The sequence below is a fragment of the Schistocerca gregaria genome, chromosome 6 (genome assembly GCF_023897955.1).
Source record: "Schistocerca gregaria isolate iqSchGreg1 chromosome 6, iqSchGreg1.2, whole genome shotgun sequence".
Classification (NCBI taxonomy): Eukaryota; Metazoa; Arthropoda; class Insecta; order Orthoptera; family Acrididae; genus Schistocerca; species Schistocerca gregaria.
Window position 1 is genome coordinate 229,092,719 of NC_064925.1, and position 22,514 is coordinate 229,115,232.

The 22,514-nt window shown below is 43.8% G+C and overlaps 1 protein-coding gene across 2 annotated transcripts in view; it reads left to right on the top strand.

Annotated features, from left to right (window-relative positions):
- The window catches only part of LOC126278971 (ATP-binding cassette sub-family G member 1-like), a 294,595-nt gene that overhangs the window by 166,889 nt on the left and 105,192 nt on the right, over positions 1-22,514 (top strand). For both annotated transcript variants that reach the window (XM_049979266.1, XM_049979265.1), the window contains exon 4: positions 12,843-12,988. In XM_049979266.1, coding sequence (XP_049835223.1) covers positions 12,843-12,988 — 146 coding nt within the window. The remainder of the gene's footprint in view (positions 1-12,842; positions 12,989-22,514) is intronic.

Below are 22,514 nucleotides of genomic sequence, written 5' to 3' on the forward strand. Positions count from 1 at the left end.
AGCCAAGTGTTGCATTCACACCACAATATTGTAACTCAGACTAGTGGCAGTCTAACGAGTGACTAGTCATCTTCGTGAGACTACCTGACGTCCAATAAACCAAATGCAAAAATGTAAAAATACGCCAAAGCCGGAACCAGCGGTCTGGACTCCGCCTGCAGAATGCTGTGCTTAGAGCGCCCGGAACAAGAAAGGAATCACTACCAAGGTAGAAGAATCGCCAACCAACCTACAATCAAGAAAGCTCTCAAACTTACATGCCTCACCAGACAGCAGCGTCAAGGCGAAGAAACGTACACTGCCGTTACGTACACTAACCCACAGGGCATTTAACTGGGGCGTTAGGGGCAACCAGGCAGGAAAATACCGCTGGTTGAACTTAACAATTGTAACAAGCTGAAGGTAGTAAATTATAGTTAGAAGCCCAGGAAAGCTAATCAGATCCACCTTCCCGAAGCTCTCCACTCACTGCTCCTTGCCTCGGCGACACTCCTGAGCAGCAACACGAACCCAAGTCATTGGAGTATCGCGATATGTGACAATGGTGGTGGTTTGTCTACTCGAATTGAAATGCACTCAACTTAAAACATGCAGGATCCAGTTTCGACGAGGTCGTATACCCTCGTGACCACAGCCCTTCGATCCGGCAGTCCATTCGTGCCGCCAGCAGTCCGAGCGTGTTCTCATTCTGCACGAACCTGGCTCCTTCTGCGTCTCCAACCGAACTGCTCCCTCACACGACCCGGAAGAACGTCGACTAACCCCAAAAATAGGGCCACAGTTACTACATATCGATAACGACACTGCTGCCACTAGCGGACAGGCAATGCTTGCAGAAACAAGTGGCGTCCGTCAACACAAGAAGAATGCAAACAACTGCAACCATGTCAACTAAACGATACTGTCTGGCCTTCAACAGAGGACGGGAATCTAAAACAGCACCAGCGAGAGCCGCAGCACGGCTCACGTAAATTCGTTACAAACTACGCCATGCACACACTTTATTCAACATGTAAACGTTACTACAGATATTCGGATTTAGTTTGACATGTTCGATACGCCTGACAATTGTCGATGATGTAGCGTAGGAGAATAGTGAAATTCTGCATGAACCGCTGAAGTGCCACGTCATCAATGCTGTCGACGACCACATGAATGGTTGTTTTCAGATCATCAATGGTTTTCGGGTTATTACTGTACACCTTTTCTTTATTAAAGCCCCACAAAAAGGGGACGCATGTGTTCAGATCCAGAGTATATGGCAGCCAATGGAGGCACATGCCAGTGGCCTCTGAGTACTACAGAACCAGAATGCTGTCCCAGAGGTGCTCCCCAAGAACATTGAACACATTCTGGCTTTCAACGGGGGTCGGACTCCTGTTGCATGAACCACATCTTGTCGAAGTCTGGGTCACTTTGGATAATTTGGAGCCCGCCGGAGTGGCTGATCGGCTCAAGACGCTTCAATCTGGAACCGCGCGACCGCTACGGTCGCAGGTTCGAATCCTGCCTCGGGCATGGATATGTGTGATGTCCTTAGGTTAGTTAGGTTAAAGTAGTTCTAAGTTCTAGGGGACTGATGACCTCAGTACTATAGTGCTTAGAGACATTTGAACCATTTGATAATTTGGATGAAATCATCTTCCAAAACCCTCACTTACCTTTTGGAGTCACTCTGCCACAATGGAATATCGCACCGATCATTTAGTGACTGCACTCCACACAGTCACCCGTTGGGACTTCTCGATAGCGAAATGTGGATTCTCAGTCCCTCAAATGCGCAAGTTTTGCATCCAAATGAAAGTGGGCGTGGTCGCTAAACCAAACCTTGCATGTCCATATTAATTCCCATCATGCCCGCGGCCAACTGTGCAGTTTGAATGTTCCAACGCAAACCGTTCATAAGTTACGAGAATTGAATTTCATATAGTTCAATAGTTTACCCTGTAACATAGCACAAAAAACGCGAATATGACCAGGGCAGACATTTAAATCGAAAAATCTGGACATGTTCGCCCTTTTTTTACTTGCTAGTATCAGCTGCAACGGGAAATAGTACAGGCTGAGTTAAGCACGACTTTACAACTTTGAAAGGATATAAAAATTTGTTGAGATAATTTATAGAACCGGTAGATGTCACTTTGTTGCGAACAACCTCAAGTTTGATTCACATTGGCTATCAGTACCCCATTCCACTACCATGAGGGCTAGAGTAGTGCAGAGTTGAAATGGCTACCTTCATTCGTGCGGAGGGTGCTCATTGTGTGTTTTGGTTTCATGAAACGAACTCTGCAACAACTGTTCAGCGAAATTTCACACGGAATACGCTAAAGAACCTCCAAGCAAGCATAACGACTTTGTTGAGACGGGTTGTTCAGTACGACATGATAAATCACCAGGCCGCTGCGATCATGTCGAACAGTTTAGGGACGGCTTTGCCCACAGTCCACAAAAATTAACGCGATGTGCGTCTCGCGAGGTTGACATTCCACAAAAGACTGACGAGTACTGCGTAGACGATTGCACTTGAAACCACACAGTTTCACAGTGGTACATTAGTGATGCACGTCAGGTTCCTCGTGGGGAATTCTGAGCGGAATTGCCGAATCGCTTAGAGGACGACGAGACATTCTTGGACACAATAATCTTCAGCGATGAGTCAAAATTTCATACCAGTGACATGGTAAACATCCACAATTGCAGAATATGGACAGCTAAAATCCATATGCAACCCTGGAACATTTTCGTGGCAGCCCCAAAGTTAACGTGTTATATGCCCTTAGCAAATTGAAAGTGTACCACCCTTTCTTCTTTCTGATACTGAAATTGTATACCTGGATATGCTTGAAAAGTTCTTAATTCCAAAGGTCGATGAAGACGACCAGGACGGGATGTATTACTACCAGAAAGATTGTGCGCCACCGCATTTTCTCACGAAAGTTAGATACTTCCTCCATAATTGCTTCCCACCTCGGTGGACTGGCCTTGCAGGGTCAGTCGCATGGCCATCTCGTACAACAGACTTGACATCACTGGATTTCTTTTGCTGAGGTTTCATTAAAGACTGTGTGTATGTTGCTCCACTAGCACACAATTCAGTCCGCATGTTCACCGGATCTGACGTCCCCGGATTTCTATATGTGGGAAACGTTGAAGGATATCCGCTATCGTGATCACCGACAACGCCTGACAACATGCGTCAGCGTATTGTCAATGCATGTGCGAACATTACGGAAGGTGAACTGTTCGCTGTTGACAGGAATGTCGTTACATATATTGTCAAATGCATTGAGGTTGACGGACATCATTTTGAGCATTTATTGCATTAACGTGGTATTTACAGGTAATCACGGTGTAACAGCATGCGTTCTCAGAAATGATAAGTTCACAAAGGTAATGTATCACATTGGAACAACCGAAATAAAATGTTCAAACGCACCTACGTTCTGTATTTTAATTTAAAAAACCTACCTGTTAACAACTGTTCGTCTAAAATTGTGAGCCATATGTTTGTGACTATTTCGGTGGCATCTATCACAAAGCGAAAAAAAGTGCTCCAACTAAAACATTCATATTTCTTTACGTAGTACATGTATATGTAATAAAAAATGGGGGTTCCTATTTTTTTAAAAACGCAGTTGATATCCATTTGACCTATGGTAGCGCCATCTGGTTTCCCCCTTCAAGCTATACAGTGTGTTACAAAAAGTTACGGCCAACCTTTCAGGAAACATTCCTCACTCACAAATAAAGAAAAGATTTTATGTGGACATGTGTCCGGAAACGCTTAATTTCCATGTTAGAGCTCATTTTACATTCGTCAGTATGTACTGACATCCCAGCCTATGACTCGCGACTGGGGAAGACCTAGAACGACGAGGACACCTGCAATGGACGAGGCATTCTTCGTGCAGTTGACGATAACCCATAGTCAGCGTCAGAGAAGTTGCTGCTGTAGAAGGTAACGTTGACAACGTCACTGTATGGAGAATGCTATGGGAGAACCAGTTGTTACCGTACCATGTACAGCATGTGCAGGCACTATCAGCAGCTGATTGGCCTCCACGGATACACTTCTGCGAATGCTTCGTCCAAAAATGTGTCAATCTTCATTTCAGTGCAAATGTTCTCTTTACAGATGAGGCTTCATTCCAAAGTGATCAAATTGTAAATTTTCACAATCAACATATGTGGGTTGACGAGAATCCGCACGCAATTGTGCAATCACGTCATCAACACAGATTTTCGTGAACGTTTGGGCAGGCATTGTTGGTGATGTCTTGATTGGGCACCATGTTCTTCCACCTACACTCAATAGAGCACGTTATCATGATTTCATACGGGATACTCTACCTGTGCTGCTAGAACATGTGCCTTTACAAGTACGACATATCACGTGGGTCATGCACAATGGAGCTCCTGCACATTTCAGCCGAAGTGTTCGTACGCTTCTCAACAACAGATTCGGTGACCGATGGATTGGTAGAGGCGGACCAATTCCATGGCCACCACTCTCTCCTGACCTCAGCCCTCTTGACTTTCATTTATGGGGGCATTTGAAAGCTCTTGTCTACGCAACCCCGGTACCAAATGTAGAGACTGTTCGTGGTCGTATTGTGGACGGCTGTGATACAAAACGCCATTCTCCAGGGCTGTATCAGCGCATCAGGGATTCCATGCGACGGAGGGTGGATGCATGTATCCTCGCTAACGGAGGACATTTTGATCATTTCCTGTAACAAAGTGTTTGAAGTCACGCTGGTACGTTCTGTTGCTGTGTGTTTCCATTCCATGATTAATGTGATTTGAAGAGAAGTAAGAAAATGAGCTTTAACATGGAAAGTATGCGTTTCCGGACACATGTCCACATAACATATTTTATTTCTTTGTGTGAGAGGAATGTTTCCTGAAAGTCTGGCCGTACCTTTTTGTAACACCCTGTATATATATGCCAGTAGGACCAAAACTGCTAATGTGGTGTAGGTCGACAACACACCCTTTTTAAACTTTGGAAACTTGGCGCTACGCGCTCCGATTGGCCTTGGGATTGCCCTGTTGCCGTTCATCGGTCGATAGGCAGTGCTATGGTTCCCTCAGCCAATCGGAGCGCGTGTTGCCACGTTTCCACAGTTTAAAAATGGTGAGTTGTCGACCTACACAACATTAGTAATTTTGGTTCCTTTTGGCTTCAGCTATCCAGGGTTACAACTTCATGAGACATTTTTTCTCCACCATGTATACTGATATTAACGTCTTCCACTCTGGTTCCCTATTTACGCTTCATGCACTTGCAGATTTTTGTTGGTTTGAACGATGACTTTTTTTCCGAACTATGTTGCTTATATCGTAGCAACGGATAAAGCTTTCACAAAACAAAAGGACGACCATAAATTAGACACATTTGTCTACATTATTAAGAAATTTGAACCGCTTCGCACAAGTTTCAAACAAGAGGTGGCGCTCATAAACAATCACAACAAATAAATTTTTTTCACATAACGTCCGAATGAAGCCATATGTTTAAAGCAAGTTTTAATTTTTATCGTAAGAAGGCAATTTTATTTTGTTTGATGAACTTCAAATCGTTTCCGAACGTAAGAATAATTTTTGCGTGCTACATTTACCTCGACATTATCCCAATGTATCTCAATAACCAATAAAGATTATTGGATACAAAAACGTCCTTTTGAACTCATCCATTTATCAACCTCAGTGCACACCAAGAACCATTTCGTACGTATTAAAAGCAAAGAAGTGACGCACGTCGAAAACCTCACAGAAAAACGTGTTTTTTTTGCACATATTTGTTCGTAAAACCTGAGCCGTGCACATACTATTGGTGCCATTAACTGAGCATCACTTTCGTCCGAATTAAGATCTTTTGCAAACGGAAGCAATAGATTCTAACAATCGTAGGGAATGGTTAACAAAGAGAACACGCTTCCTTGCTAAGTGAATATGACCGTGTTGCATAATACAAATACGTTGCTCTTTAGTTTATGAATTCTGTCATTTTACTTCGTTTATTTACTTTAGCACGTAACACACATCATAACAATGTTTAGACTCATTCATACTCGTATGAACAATTATATTCCACTTTCACGACGAAATTTTCCAACTCTCTATTGTTTTCCGAATTAATCTTTCATATTAAAACTGTCGACAGTAGCCTTGATAAAACTGTTCAAACATGATATATTCCAGCGACGCTGACTGACAATGACGATATTTTTTCGTCCCATGAATTCATATGTAATCACTCGCAACTTCTACTAATAAACCGAATCATTATTCGCTATTACCGTACCAACCAAAGTAATAATTCCAAATTCATCACTTTAGCAAACTGTTCAAATAGTCTGAGTGCAACCGAACTAGACGTGACCACTGAGCGTGAAACCCGAACGATGACGACACTCCTCGCAATCCCCACCTCCCTCGTGGGGCTCACCTCTCTTTTGTACCTGCTAGGCCACTATGAGACTCGGGCTCTTGCGGTTCTTCTACCATTTTCCCGTCCCCTGTCTTTGCATTGGACGGTGGTCTTAGTGCTGATCGTGCCTGCATTTTGTTTTATCGTCTTGGGCACTCGTTTCTCTCTTCAGGAAATTTCTACAACTTTTCATCCTTCACTCTATATTGCCCTTGCTGGGTTTGACCTAGCATTTTGTTTTGCAAAGAAAGAAGTGCGGATCATACAGAAAAGGAGTACCAATTGTTGTGCCTTCCTCTCTCTTCGCCACTCCTTTCTAAACAAAGTAATACACCCAAATCCCAACAAGCCAGCCATCGCGTTGGGCGAAGTTGTCATGGGTAGGGGTGGGGAGAGGGGACGGGGGTGGTGGGGCCGGGGTGTACGAAGGAGTATGTTCTCATTCTGGCTGGGTGCACGTTTGAGGAAAGCCCCCATTCAGAATGAGTGCCACCAAGACAAATGACTTGCAAATGAAGCAGATGAAACTTTCTTCTACCCATGGCCATACAGCCCAGGAGTCACATTTGACGGAAAGAATTACTGCTACGCATAGAGATATTAATACAGTGTTTCCTTCAGTGGCTATGCTATGGGAGGAACGTAGGGCTAAGAGACAAGGAGAGAAATACTGCCCGCAGTACTTAAATCGCTACAGAACTGACAAAAATTCCTTTTTGACCACAAAGCTACTATTCCTTGTTGAACACCTTGAGGACACGTTTGGGGAAGTAGAAGTGATTTCTAAAATGAAAGAGAGTTCAGTTCTAGTTAAAAAGGCATACTTTGCTTCATGTAACTATCACCCCCCCCCCCCCCCCCAATAATTATTTCTGTATAGTACAAGCTAACATCTTCCACCGCTACCTCCTTTCACAACTTACAACTTACGTGCCAGTTTGGAGTAACAAGGTATGCATTTTGTCCAGTAGGGACCAACGAAGAGCAGGGCTGGTACTGGGGCCTTAATCTTCACCTTTGAGGGCGACTCCTTGTCTGTGGTGGTGTATCGATGCGATGTGAAACTCTATTTTTCCCTCCCATTCGTTGCTTCAAACGTATGCGAGTCAGGCACATGTCTTCACATTGTAACGCCATCTAGGGATTGTGGACGTCAGTTGCCCACAGACGTTACCTGTGTCCCTCTCCCCATGTGTCTCTAGCGTGGGGAACATCAGATCCCCTTTTCACCAGACTGCACTGTCTCCTAAAGGAAAACGAAAAAGCCAAGAATACAAGACCCTTAACAGACTCACATACCAGGAGACAAAGAACAAACACGATAGTCTGTATCCTATACATAAGACAATGACATTTTCTATACTTACGAGTATATCACCCTCTCTAACAATAGTAACATTGCGCTTTGTGTATTCCATGTTGGTCCCTCGGGTCACTCAACACCACCTGCTCCTCTGTTGGTTGGTGGATGTCATCCCATTTTTCTCCCACACCCACTTTGGAAGCTTTGACTCCCAAGAAGAAGAGAGACAGAGAGACCACCTCCAAGATGAAGGTGGTTCCGGTGATTCCTATGGCATCAGACCACTCATGTTCCACCTTTGCAATCAAGGCAAAGTTTCTAGTGGCCGGCTTGGTACTGGATCCCCCCCACACAAGCTGATTCAGAAGCGATGTGTATTGGTACTCTATCATCACAGCCAGGGGCAGCAGGTGACTCACACTCCAAAAGGTTACTGATAACCTGATCCTGAAGTGGAACCTGGATGAGCTACAACGTTTCAGACGTGTTTACCATGATATCTGCATTGGCTTCCAGAACCTTGGCTCCCAGCGTTTCAAACCCCTACCCTCTGTGGCTATTGGGAAAACTTAAGAATCCAGCTATGGCAGAGCATCGGCTGCAGCGGCTGACCAGCAGTCAAACAGAAATTTTCAGATGGTTGTAAATTGAGCTGCGGTTCCCTAGGTGTGCGGCAGTTGGTATTTATCTTGAGTGATAGTTTAGTTGTCGAAGGTTAGTCTTCCTGCCACAGCTATGTCCTAATGAAAAAGATACATTTCTAGGTGTGCAGCTGGTGTCGGAAGTGCCAGGGTATCAGTTTGTCCCAGAATGAACAAAGTGTGTTTTTTTTAAGCTAGCACCAGCGTCCAATTTTCCAGCCACATGCAGCCACTTGGCAGCAAACAGTTCCATCTATCTACACTACTAGCCATTAAAATTGCTACACCAAGAAGAAATGCAGATGATAAACGGGTATTCATTGGACAAATATAATATACTAGAACTGACATGTGATTACATTTCCACGCAATGTGGCTGCATAGATCCTGAGAAATCAGTACCCAGAACAAACACTTCTAGCCGTAATAACGGGCCTTGATACGCCTGGGCATTGACTCAAACAGTGCTTGGATTGCGTGTACAGGTACAGCTGCCCATGCAGCTTCAACACGATACCACAGTTCATCAATAGTAATGACTGGCGTATTGTGACGAGCCAGTTGCTCGGCCACCATTGACCAGACGTTTTCAATTGGTGAGACATCTGGAAAATGTACTGGCGATGGCAGCAGTCGAACATTTTCTGTATCCAGAAAGGCCCGTACAGGACCTGCAACATGCGGTCGTGCATTATCCTGCTGAAATGTAGGGTTTCGCAGGGATCGAATAGAGGGTAGAGCCACGGGTCATAACACATCTGAAATGTAACGTCCACTGTTCAAAGTGCTGTCAATGCGAACAAGAGGTGACCGAGACGTGGAACCAGTGGCACCCCCGACCATCACGCCGGGTCATATGCCAGTATGGCGATGACGAATACAAGCTTCCAATGTGCGTTCACCGTGATGTCACCAAACACGGCTGCGACCATCATGATGCTGTAAACAGAACCTGGATTCATCCGAAAAATGACATTTTGCCATTCGTGCACCCAGGTTCGTCGTTGAGTACACCATCGCAGGCGCTCCTGTCTATGATGCAGCGTCAGGGGTAACCGCAGCCATGGTCTCCGAGCTCATAGTCCATGCTGGTGCAAACGTTGTCGAACTGTTCGTGCAGATGGTTGTTGTCTTGCAAACGTCACCATCTGTTGACTCAGGGATCGAGGCGTGACTGCACGATCCGTTACAGTCATGAGGATAAGATGCCTGTCATCTCGTCTGTTAGTGATACGAGGCCGTTGGGATCCTGCACGGCGTTCCGTATTACCCTCCTGAACCCACCGATTCCACATTCTGCTAACAGTCATTGGATCTCGATCAACGCGAGCAGCAATGTCGCGATACGATAAACTTCACTCGCGATAGGCTACAGTCCTACCTTTATCAAAGTCGGAAACGTGATGGTACGCAATTCTCCTCCTTACACGAGGCATCACAACGACGTTTCACCAGGCAAGCCGGTCAACTGCTGTTTGTGTATTAGAAATCGTTTGAACACTTTCCTCATGTCAGCACATTGTAGGTGTCGCCACCGGCGTCAACCTTGTGTGAATGCTCTGAAAAGCTAATCATTTGCATATCACAGCATCTTCTTCCTGTCGCTTAAATTTTGCGTCTGTAGTACGTCATCTTCGTGGTTTAGCATTTTTAATATTTAGTAGTGTATATAGTTACGTCTCACAGGCCATGAATATATGGAATCTTACTCCAGACTGTGTGCTTTCTGCATAACCGCTTTACTAACTGAAAGCTTGATGAGATCTACAGACGCGATACAGAATTCTAAAACAAAAAAAATTTGGAACTAATGTGGCTTGAACCTTGTCAATGTAGGCACTGTTTGTGAACTTGAGTCGTGACTCCAGTCCTGGGCCTCTGTTGCGGGAGGCGGATCTCCCTACGAGGAAAAGAAAATTGTAATTTGGATGCTGGGGAGTGCAGTGACTGTGCATCGCATTGTTGAGCTTCAGGTTTTGGAGCCTGGTCTGTATTGGAGCGCTCCCAGCCTCTATGAGTCGTCTGTTCATAGAACTGTTCCAAAAAGCACTTGTCGCAAGTCAAGCATCCACAATGCTATAGGCAATGCCAAGCGGTATGCCACACTCCCATAATCAAGACGGGGCTTTATCAGAGTTCTATTAAGCCGCAAAACGGTAGGGCGGTCTGTGCTTCCGCTGGTGTTAGAGAAGCAGCTAATAGTATTGAGATATAACCAACACGTTCGCTTAAGTTGGCAAAGAAGGGGAAACCACGTGTACTAACCAGTGAAGACCAGTCGAAGGCGATAAGACTCCATGTCAGTGATCAATTGGTCGTCAAGACAGAGTTCTGGTTGCAAATGGAGAGTACAACAGCAACAGAAGTGCATGATGCATGTCTTTGTGGTTGAAAGCCGGAAGCCATGTGTAAGAGAACAGTGATGCGCCTTTCGTATGCCACCCAGTAGTCAGCGTCCAGCAACATCCACAGTGGTGGAGCAGTAGTGACATTTTTATGTTATCTGGACCGGAAGACTTGCCTTTATTAATTGTTGTAAGTTGCTTCACTACAAGGCGGGATATCTGCTTGTAAGCTACACTAGTTGCCAGCCGTTCTTGATTCTAATTCTGGAATATTTACTACTTCTTGATCATTAAGTAAATTATCCTGCTCCTAGAGATGCAGAAAATTTTAGGTGCCTCAAGAGACTCGGTAAGTTGCTCTTTTCCAGCACGACGGGTTTACATTTATACTGTCAATATACTGTTTGGAAATTACTAGACAATTTCGAAAATGTTCTGTAGTCTTCGTAGCTTCAGTGTGTTCTTTAAATTGTATGTACAGTTTCCTATCCCAGCTTGTTCAATATGATTTTTTGGTGAAATCTGAACAGCTGATCTGGCAGTCGCCCGAGACTGTGAAACTATCAGAATCCTTTTTTCTTTATATTGTCTGTTAATATGTTTTTCAGTTGATAAGTGGTGATAAAGGTTAATTTCATGTAGGTGTTTTTTACACATTAGTCTATCTTTTGTTAAACCTTACCTCTCTAATTTATACTGAGAAGTTGGGTTTTGTTTTACTTCGATATTTTTTGCTGAATTGTTTTGAACATTTTGTCCTCGATGGTGAGTGTTCATCGGAGGTGAGGGTACCATCTGGAGTGCCCCATGGAAGTGTGGTAGGTCCACTGTTGTTTTCTATCTACATAAATGATCTTTTGGATAGGGTGGATAGCAATGTGCGGCTGTTTGCTGATGATGCTGTGGTGTACGGGAAGGTGCCGTCGTTGAGTGACTGTAGGAGGATACGACTTGTACAGGATTTGTGATTGGTTTTTAAGAATGGCAGCTAATTCTAAAAATAGATAAATGTAAATTAATGCAGATGAATAGGAAAAAGAATCCCATAATGTTTGAATAATCCATTAGTAGTGTAGCGCTTGACACAGTCACGTCTATTAAATATTTGGGCGTAACATTGCAAAGCAATACGAAGTAGGACACGCATGTAATGGCAGTTGTGGGGAAGGCGGATAGTCGTCTTCGGTTTGTTGGCAGAATTTTGGGAAGATTCGGTGCATCTGTAAAGGAGCCCGCTAATAAAACACTAATATGACCTATTCTTGAATACTGCTCGAACGTTTGGGATCCCCGGATTGAGGGAGGACATGGAAGCAATTCAGAGGCGGGCTGTTAGATTTGATACCGATAGGTATGATCATCACGCGAGTGTTACGGAAATGGTTCAGGAATTCGAGTGGGAGTCTCTAGAGGAAAGGAGGCGTTCTTTTCGTGAATCACTACTGAGGAAATTTAAAGAACCATCATTTGAGGCTGACTACAGTACAATTTCCTGCCGCCAACTTACGTTTCGCGGAAAGACCACAAAGATAAGATAAGATAAGAGAGATTAGAGCTCGTACAGAGGCATATAGGCAGTCATTTTTCCCTCGTTCTGTTTGGGAGTGCAACAGGGAGAGAAGATGCTAGTTGTGGTACGAGGTACCCTCCGCCACGCGCCGTATGGTGGATTGCAGAGTATGTATATAGATGTAGATGTAGATGCTATCTGACGACTAGCCATCGACCAAGGCACAATGGTTAGTTGTTTCTACGGTCGCCTCACATCAGACAACTCATTATTTTCCCCACCATATGGGGATGAAAACGAAGTGGTTGGTCATTTCACAGATTTTTGCCACCATTTCATGTTGCTTCCTAATTCGTAATCCCGGCAGATACAAGCAGTTCAGTGGATACACCATCGACCCATACTGAGTTATTTGAGCTGAAATCAATCTGCGTTCTATTAGACTCTTGCCATATTACTGGATCACTCGTTTCAGCCACATCGTCTCCCTCCTTCTCCTCTATCACATTTTGGTACGGTTGTTCGCTATCATACTGGCCTTCGACGCACTCCATCAGTCCTGTGGAAGTGCCAGAACTATATACACGTGATCTCTCCTCTTTTGCAGGTGGACGAGGTCCTGAATGTGCTGGGCCTTTCGGAGTGCCGCGACACATTCACGGATAAGTTGTCCGGCGGTCAGCGCAAGCGCTTCTCCATCGCCCAGGAACTGGTTAGCAACCCTTCCGTGATCTTCCTCGATGAACCGACCACGTAAGTTGCTCGCAAGTCTCGTCGAAAATCGGAGGATGCATGAAAGTCATGTAGTTTCAGAGCTAAATAGAGAATTCTGGGATATATAAAGTGTTCATTCTCCCTAAAGATGGGAAGTGTATTTCTACATGGTCCAGTCACATTAATGTGACCATCATCTAATTTCGACATGACTGTGCAATAAACACTCACAGGTGACAACACTGTCAGTGGAGGATATATAAAACATGCCGGGCGGGGGGGGGGGGGGGGGGGGAGGGGGGGGGTGGATGGGGGGAGCGGTAAAGAGCGCAATCATTGTCATACTAAGGATACAGAGCGATTTATCTGACGTCCAAAAGGACATAATGTTGGCTTTCGGACCAAGGGTAGAAGCATTTCCGAAACTTTACATCGTAATTCGGAATAACACCGCCACTGCAATATCATAAAGATAATAGAGTTTTGCAACAAGTTTCAATTAGTGATACTGAAAACTCTGTTCACGAATTACAAAAGGAGGATTTGTACTTGGAAAAGGCCCAGACACGCTGGATGATTCGAGCTATATTACATCATAGACAGAGATTCCGAAGTTAGATACTGGATTTTAGATACTGGATTGCAAGGTGCACCCCGGAGCAGACATGACATCAAACTACAATGTAGTAATGATCACGAGTAAATTGAAGTTTAAGATAATCGTCTGGAAGGAACCAGTGTGGAAGGAAGTAGGATACATAAGTATTGGGGAATGGTGAGAAGCGTTTATAGTTCGATAAACATGTGAGTACTGCGCTAAGGAATACCACAGTAGGCAGTTCAGTTGAAGAGGAATGAGCTATTCAAAATAAAGAAAAGGTCACAGATGCTAGACGGACGAACATAGGTACAAGAAAGATAATTGCGAAGAAACCTTGGGTAACACGAGAAATATTTCAGTTAATCTACGAGAGAAGAATGTACAAAAATGTTCAGGGAAAGACAGAAATACGGAAATAGAAATCACTTAAGAAAGAAATAAACGGGAACTGCGGGAAGCCTAAACGAAGTGACTGCAGAAAAAGTGTGAACAAGTCTGAAAAGAAATGATCGTCTGGAGGACTAAGCGTATAGCATAGGGAAAACAACCTTAGATGAATTAAGAGAAACGGCGGCAACATTAAGTGAGCAATAGGAATTTCCGCCACTAAACGCAGAGGAGAGAGCTGATGGGTGTAAAGAGTACTTTGAAGGCTTCTGTGTGGGACGACTTGTCTGATGACGTGATAGGAGAAACTGGATATGGATGACATAGGGTATCTAATATTAGAGTCAGGCTTTGAAAGAGATCTGGAAGACCTTGTATCACTTAAGGCAGAAGGGGTGTAAAATTCCGTCGGAATTCTTAAAATCATTGGGGAAGTGTCAGTCAGACGACTGTTAAAGTTAGTGGGTAGAATGGGTAGAATCTATGAGACTGCCAATGTACCACAACACTTTCGGAAAAATACCATTCATTCAATTCCGGTGACAGCAAGAGCAAACAAGTACGAGAACTACCGAACAATCGACTTAACGGCTCACGCATCCAAACTGCTGGCGAAAATTATGCGCAGAAGTAAATAAAAGAAAACTGAGGACATATTAGAGGACGATAAGCTTCGCTTTAGGAAAGTTAAAGACATCAGGGAGGCAGTCCTGATGTTGCCCTTGATAAGGAAAGTAAGACTAAAGAAATCTGAAAACAGCGTTCGATAATGTAGCATGCTTCAAGATGTTTGAACTTCTGAAAAAATTAGCGGTAAGCTATAGGAAACCACGGCTACGTATGAGAACCAGGTCAATCTATACGAAGAAGAAGCACAAATAAAGGAAATGTTCGAGAATGAGATTAACGTTCAGGGTTAAAAGATATCAATGACAGATTTTGTTTTTGTGAGGATCCACAGCCTTCAAGTGCTTAATAACAGATAAAATTGTCTGTAGTAAGCTGTAATGTAGACGACCTTCATTTAAATCTTGTGATTAGCTCATTTCGATGACTTTTCATTTTCAAGCACATGTGTAATTTGACGTTTTACATGTCGTGTCTGTCAAATTATTTGTCACTACACGTAACAACGAGACGTTATATTCCGTCTTTACATTATGAATGGATCCACGTTAACAGGACAACAGTTTAGACTCGTTTTACGACTGCGGTTAACAAGTGAAGAGTTTGAGTTCATTCAGCATGCAGTGACCAGCTGCGGAAGGATTCCTCCACACTGAAGAGTCGTATTTCATCCACTCCCTCTTGGGCAATACAATTTTGTTCCTGTCTCACTTCTCATAGGCCTCAAAGATCACAAAAGGTATGTAAATTCATGCAACTACACTGTCTAGTCACATTAACGTGCCCACTTGCCAAAAGCGTGCATAACCACCTTTTACAGTGCGGACCGCTGCGAGAAGTGTAGGAAGGGTGCCTTTGGCGTTGTGGAAGGTAACGAAAGCGACATGGAACTACGTGGACTCCTGACTTTTCGCTTACTATCCGTGGCGCGAACAGCCTGATCTACATGGTCCCACAGATTCTTGATTGGGTATAAGTCCGGGGAATTAGTGACCAGAGGAGTACGATAAATTTATCCTGGTGCTCTTCGAACCACGCACACACACTATGAGGTGCGTGACACGTTGCATTGTCCTGTTAGTAGATGCTATCGTGCCAAGGAAAAACGAACTGCATGTAGCGGTGGTCATTGCCCCCAAGGATAGATGCATAGTTGTGTTGATTGACTGTGTACTCCAGAATGACGACGTGAAACGGACTCTTCCGACGATTTCTGTAGGGTGTTTTCCCTTCAGTCATTTCACGCCATACACGCTAACGGCCGTTTGTCCGATGGAGAATAAAAAATGGTTCACCTGAAGAGGCCACATATCACCACTCAATCGACGTCCAGTTGCGGCATTTGCGCACAAATTCCAGCCTCCATCGCCGATAAAAAGCAGTCAGCATGGGTGCATGAAGCATGTACCTGCTGTGGAGATCCATACGCAGCAACTTTCGCTGAACGGCCATTGAGGAGACACTGTTCGTGGTCCGTTGGTTCATCTGGGAGGTCAACAGTTGCACATCTATTCGCCCATTCATTTCTCCGCAGCCGCCCGTCGCCCCAGCCATATATGGTCCGTTGTGCGCCACAGTTGCTTTGGCGCCAGTTTTGGAAAGTGCCACTTTGCCATGTACAGTATGCTTCAACCACGATTGCACACAGTTTACATTTCATACAGTTAGTCTTTCTCCCCTCTCATTGGCTCGCTGCACAGCCGCGTGTTCTGAGGCGCCTTGCCACAGTTAGTGCGGCTGGCCGCCAGAGTCCTCCCTCGGACATGGATATGTGTTTTTGTGTGTGTGTGTGTGTGTGTGGTGTGTGTGTGTGTGTGTGTGTGTGTGTGTGTGTGTGTGTGTGTGTTGTCCTTAGCGTAAGTTAGTCTATCTTAGATTAAGCAGAGTGTAAGCGTAGGGAACGATGACCTCAACAGTCCGGTCCCATAGGAACTAACCACATATTTCTAAATTTTTCCCCTCTCATTCCTACTAGGAAGTCTGTATTGTCCTGTAACCGTTTTCTCTGTATACATGACATAAAATAAAGGGGCAGGACAGATCACTGAGGCACGCTGACAGTGGGGTGAAAGATGCGGGAGCGAGTATTGTTGACTGTGACATATAGGACGGAGGTAACTGGGAGTGCATAGTTTTGTTCCTTAAAGATCAGTCCATAATGAAAACTCCTATCAAAGGCTTTCTGGTTATTAAGGAAGGCAAATATAGCGGATTTTCGTTTCTTTAGTTCACGAGAAATAAGTAGGTAAGGCAAAGAAGTAGTTTATGGGTGGAATACTTGGAACGGAAGAGAAATTAGAGGACGAGTTAAAAGGTACTGATGGGTTCGTTGGGTAAGTATTGTTTCGAGGACTTTGCTGTAAAGTACCGTAAGCCGTTTTGTTTGATGTGGGAAGCTAACCAAGAACTTTTTGTCAAAAACTATCTCTGGCTTCTGAGATATTTCGTCAAAGTACATTTCCCCTCCCCTAGCTTGAAGTTCACACCTCTACGCCATGAGAGAGACTCAGTAACTCCCTGTTACTTTAATGAAGATAAAATCGCGTTAAGTATTCGTACATTACCACTCGGTGTAGGAGGTCTCTCCTTGTGAAGATAGCAAATGCCAAAGGCCATGCGGAGTGCATCTCTTTCCAGGGTTTCAAAAGACTTGCCGCACTGAGGGAAGGCGGAGACCCAGCAATCAGCAATATTGTAGTAAGTGAGGTTGGGGTTTATGAAAGTTTTTTAGGGGAGGAGAACGGTAGATGGTTCAAATGGCTCTGAGCACTATGGGACCTTACATCTGTGGTCATCAGTCCCCTAGAACTTAGAACTACCTAAACCTAACTAACCTAAGGACACCACACACATCCATGCCAGAGGCAGGATTCGAACCTGCGACCGTAGCAGTCGCGCGGTTTCGGACTGAGCGCCTAGAACCGCTAGACCACCGCAGCCGGCTAACGGTAGAAGGATGCAGACCCCAGATGTAGCCTGTTAGTAGCTTTAGTAGGTTTCGGTTTCTTTGTTGAATGGTAAGGAGGTGTGCATCCCATTTTAGTTTCCTGTAGAGGTTTGGTCCTAAAACCTTCCCGTGATAGTCAGAGGGATAGGTTAGTTGTAGATGGTGAGAGAAAAATCTAGACGCCGGAAATGTCGAATGGTGTGACCAAAGATGGTGGCTGCGCGTTTCTATGGATTTACTTGAAGTTTTCACGTGTTACAGCACTCGACCAGGAGTTTCAAGTGGAGTTGCAGGAAGCTGGGAGACATGGGGAGTAGGTGGTTGTGATGAATGGTTGGTAGGCGGGAATCGTACCATAGCAACTTTAGTAACAGGGCTACCTCAATTTTTGTTGTCTTTTGGTTGCAACGTATTTTCCGACTAACGTATCAAAGGCTTGCCGCTCACTATAGCCTTCCCCCGTCCTCGTCCTATTAATTCTATCACAGTTTAGACATCGGACCCATTGCCAGCAGGAGAAGAATCCAGATGCCTATACGATCTAAAGACAGAAGATCATGAAGTGAGTGACTGCCTTTCTGTCCTACAGAAAAATGTCTGAGTTCATTTATCAATCTTTAACCTCAGTCACCGAAACTTATCGATTGCTTTAATCACACTCCTCCTCTGCAACAAGCAGTCACGACAGATTGCATAGATAGGCCTTAGTATCAGGAAAGTCTCACAAAAGGCGGCAACATCGATCCATATTACCGTGTTGTGATATGAATGTAATCGCGATAATCGAATACTTATCGCAATGTTAGTGATTCTGTATTGTAATGAATAATAAAACGACTCTACGTCATTAGTTTCATGGTGCAGCAGCAATAATCTTTTAAAACTTGTAACATCATGGTAGTTGAGAAATGGACCCATATTGTTTGTTGTTGTTTGTTGTCTTAAGTCCTGAGACTGGTTTGATGCAGCTCTCCATGCTACTCTATCCTGTGCAAGTTTCTTCATTACTTACTGCAACCTACATCCTTCTGAATATGCTTAGTGTATTCATCTCTTGGTCTCCCTCTATCTACGGTTTTACCCTCTACGCTGCCCTCCAATGCTAAATTTGTGATCCCTTGATGCCTCAGAACATGTCTTACCAACCAATTCCTTTTTCTTGTCGAGTTGTGCCACAAACGCCTCTTCTCCCCAGTTATATTCAATACCTCCTCATTAGTTATGTGACCTACCCATCTAATCTTCAGCATTCTTCTGTAGCACCACATTTCGAAAGCTTCTATTCTATTCTTGTCTAAACTATTTATCGTCCATGTTCACTTCCATACATGGCTACACTCCATACAAATACTTTCAGAAACGACTTCCTGACACTTAAATCTATACTCGATGTTAACAAATTTCTCTTCTTCAGAAACGCTTTAGTTGCCATTGCCAGCCTACATTTGATATCCTCTCCACTTCGACCATCAACAGTTATTTTGCTCCCCAAATAGCAAAACTCCTTTACTACTTTAAGTGTCTCATTTCCTAATCTAATTCCCTCAGCATCACTCGACTTAATTCGACTACATTCCACTATCCTCGTTTTGCTTTTGTTAATGTTCATCTTATATCCTCCTTTCAAGACACTGTCCTTTCCGTTCAACTGCTCTTCCAAGTCCTTTGCTGTCTTTCACAGAATTACAACGTCATCGGCGAACCTCAGCGTTTTTGTTTCTTCTCCATGGACTTTAATACCTACTCCGAATTTTTTCTTTTGTTTCCTTTACTGCTTGCTCAATATACAGATTGAATAACATCGGGGATAGCCTACAACCCTGTCTTACTCCCTTCCCAACCACTGCTTCCCTTTCATGCCGCTCGACTCTTATAACTGCCGTCTGGTTTCTGTAAAAATTGTAAACAGCCTTTCGCTCCCTGTATTTTACCCTTGCCACCTTCAGAATTTGAAAGAGAGTGTTCCAGTCAACATTGCTAACAGCTTTCTCTAAGTCTACAATTGCTAGAAAGGCCGGCCGCGGTGGTCTCGCGGTTCTAGGCGCGCAGTCCGGAAACGTGGGACTGCTACGGTCGCAGGTTCGAATCCTGCCTCGGGCATGGATGTGTGTGATGTCCTTAGGTTAGTTAGGTTTAAGTAGTTCTAAGTTCTAGGGGACTAATGACCACAGCAGTTGAGTCCCATAGTGCTCAGAGCCATTTGAACCATTTTTTTTTTTTTGCTAGAAATGTAGGTTTGCCTTTCCTTAATCTGTTTTCTAAAATAAGTCGTAGGGTCAGTATTGTCTCACGTGTTCCAACATTTCTGATGAATCGAAACTGATCTTCGTCGAGGTCGGCTTCTACCAATTTTTCCATTCGTCTGTAAAGAATTCGCGTTAGTATTTTACCTATTTATTTACACCTAGTATATATAATATATACGCTAACGGGAGGGTATGTTAGATTACTTACTGTACATTCGCATATAGTCACATATGAGGACCAGGAGGGGGGGGGGGGGGGGTATTAATAATCAGACAGTGATTTGTGGATCAAGGGAGCATCTTTTGCCTATGCGGTTCTAGGCGCTACGGTCTGGAGCCGAGAGACCGCTACGGTCGCAGGTTCGAATCCTGCCTCGGGCATGGATGTGTGTGATGTCCTTAGGTTAGTTAGGTTTAAGTAATTCTATGTTCTAGGGGATTGATGAACTTAGCAGTTAAGTCCCGTAGTGCTCAGAGCCATATTGCCTATGTCACCGGCATCGTGTAGACTCTTTATACCTATTTTGGGAACAGTTCTAGGGATTATTTTCCCTAAGGTCTATCTGAAAGGGACTGATCACCTTGCAGCTTAGTCCCTTTTACTCCAAGCCAATCAATCAAGTTCTGTCTGATGACTGAGTTACGCATAAGCTCTTGTTTTCAAGTAACTGTATATTACCACTTCTTCCAAGATATCAGAACCTTCGAGAAAGTATGTAAATTTAAAAACAGTTCGCGATTATTTGAATCGATCCCGAATGTAGATATTGTTCAGCCGCCCATGCAGCACGTTTCTTAAACCTTACGCAGTATTTGTCGGTACACGTACCGAACATATACAGAAAACTGAACAAAAATGTGAGGAAAGAATGCGTTATGTAATGGTGTAGAGCAATAGCAGTGCCATCCATACAGTACGACAACGAGATAAGGACAATAAGAGCTAAAATTAAACAAATTATGTAAACTGTGGAATTGGGTTTTTAAGAACTATCAGTGAGAATAAGAAACGTAGTACTCACACAACAACTGTGAGTTGAAAATATTAACGAACAAAATTGAGGAGTAGAGAAATAAATGAAGCAAGCACGTCACAATAATAAAAAAAAACCACACAAAGTAATAACGAACTAGCAACCAACAGGAGAAATATCACTAACAAGAGGAGGCCATGGCGTTCGGATCACGGATATGCTTCAAATTTTGTACACTTTCAGTATCCATCAAGGTAACATAGCTACATCTGCCACGAGAGAGGCTTGACAAACAATAGAGAGACAAAGGTAAACAGAAAACTGGGTTTATTACGACCGCAGTAAAGAGATTTAATAACAAAGGATAATCTCTTCCCTATAAAAATAGTACACCTTCGCAGACACTAACAGGTATACACCTGGGACACACATTGAATAAAGTGGGGTATCTGAAGGCTATGCCATTGATAATCCATAATGACTGAGGCTGAACGTTCGGCGTAGTTGGCAGACAGGCACGTACCGCTGCGGTGTCATCCGTGGGCTCTGACTGATGAGCTGCAAAGAGCTCTCGCAAAGAATTGGCCCTCGGCTTCGGTGGAGAGCACTGACAACGTGTTGGCTTGCAGCGCCCAAAGTAGCAGCGATGCGGTGAATTTCGTGCAGATCCAGTTCCGCGCACGTGACACGGCGGAGAAAAGAAGTCCTTGGCACGGAGGACCTCTAGTGGTTCTTTCCTGCCATCTGTCATCCTTGTTGTGATCGATGCAGTCGGGGCAGGCAATGCCTTGTATATATGCAATCTTATGATGCTTTTGTGTCAGAGGGGTTGCCGATCTCTGTAGGCGAACTTCGTGTGCACGGCAAACGTGATGTGCTAGTACTAAGGCACGCTACTTTTCGAGAAAATCGAAGAGAAGATTTGCGCGTCAGTGATGTACAGGGGCGTTGCAACTCTATGCGATCTGACGGCTGTCATGTAGTTACCGCTCAAGCTTCGTATTGAGTGAGTAGCTGGATCGATTTCCACTCATACTCTTTCTTTATGTTTATTTTTTTTCAACACTAGTGATATTATTTCATACATATTACATTTGAAAGGTAATACGATGAAAGACAGGTGTATTTGCAGGAACGTTTCCTGAATTTCCTTTGTTATTCGGCTTTTCTCTAATTTTTATTTTAACTCCAAATATTATGTGGTTTTTATTTCTACAGCCAAATTAAAATTTATATCAAGCGCCTTCAACATTATTCACATCTCATTGACAACCAACGAGGAACTGCTTCTTATGAAAATGCTATTGAAATTTTCTTACCGATACTTCCGAAAATATTTCCTTATGCACAGTTTACATCCAAATTAATGCAAGAAAGAGAAATTTTTCAAAATGTCAGCGATCTTTGTTTCTTCCGTAGAAACTATGAAAGTTCCTTGTGGATACGGGAAATTTTCATTCATTTGATGTTGTCGATGTTTTAATTAGTTTTCCGTGTCAGTGTGAGAAATAGCAGCCTGTAGCTTGTAATGTCGAAAGCACATCCGAAGATTAATCGTACATTACTCTGATATTCCAGCATATTGTAACTAACTGTACTATTGTAGAAAGTTATTTATGCCTATATTTATCAATGTCTGACTTGGGCTTCCCAAGAACATCTCTCGTCGTTGAGGCCTGCTTCTCCAGATCTGAGTGTCCAAGTGCTAAGCGTTTCTCTGTATCCCACTGGACTGCAAGGATAAGCGATTTCGGAATTCACTACAGTCATACATTTCCAGGAA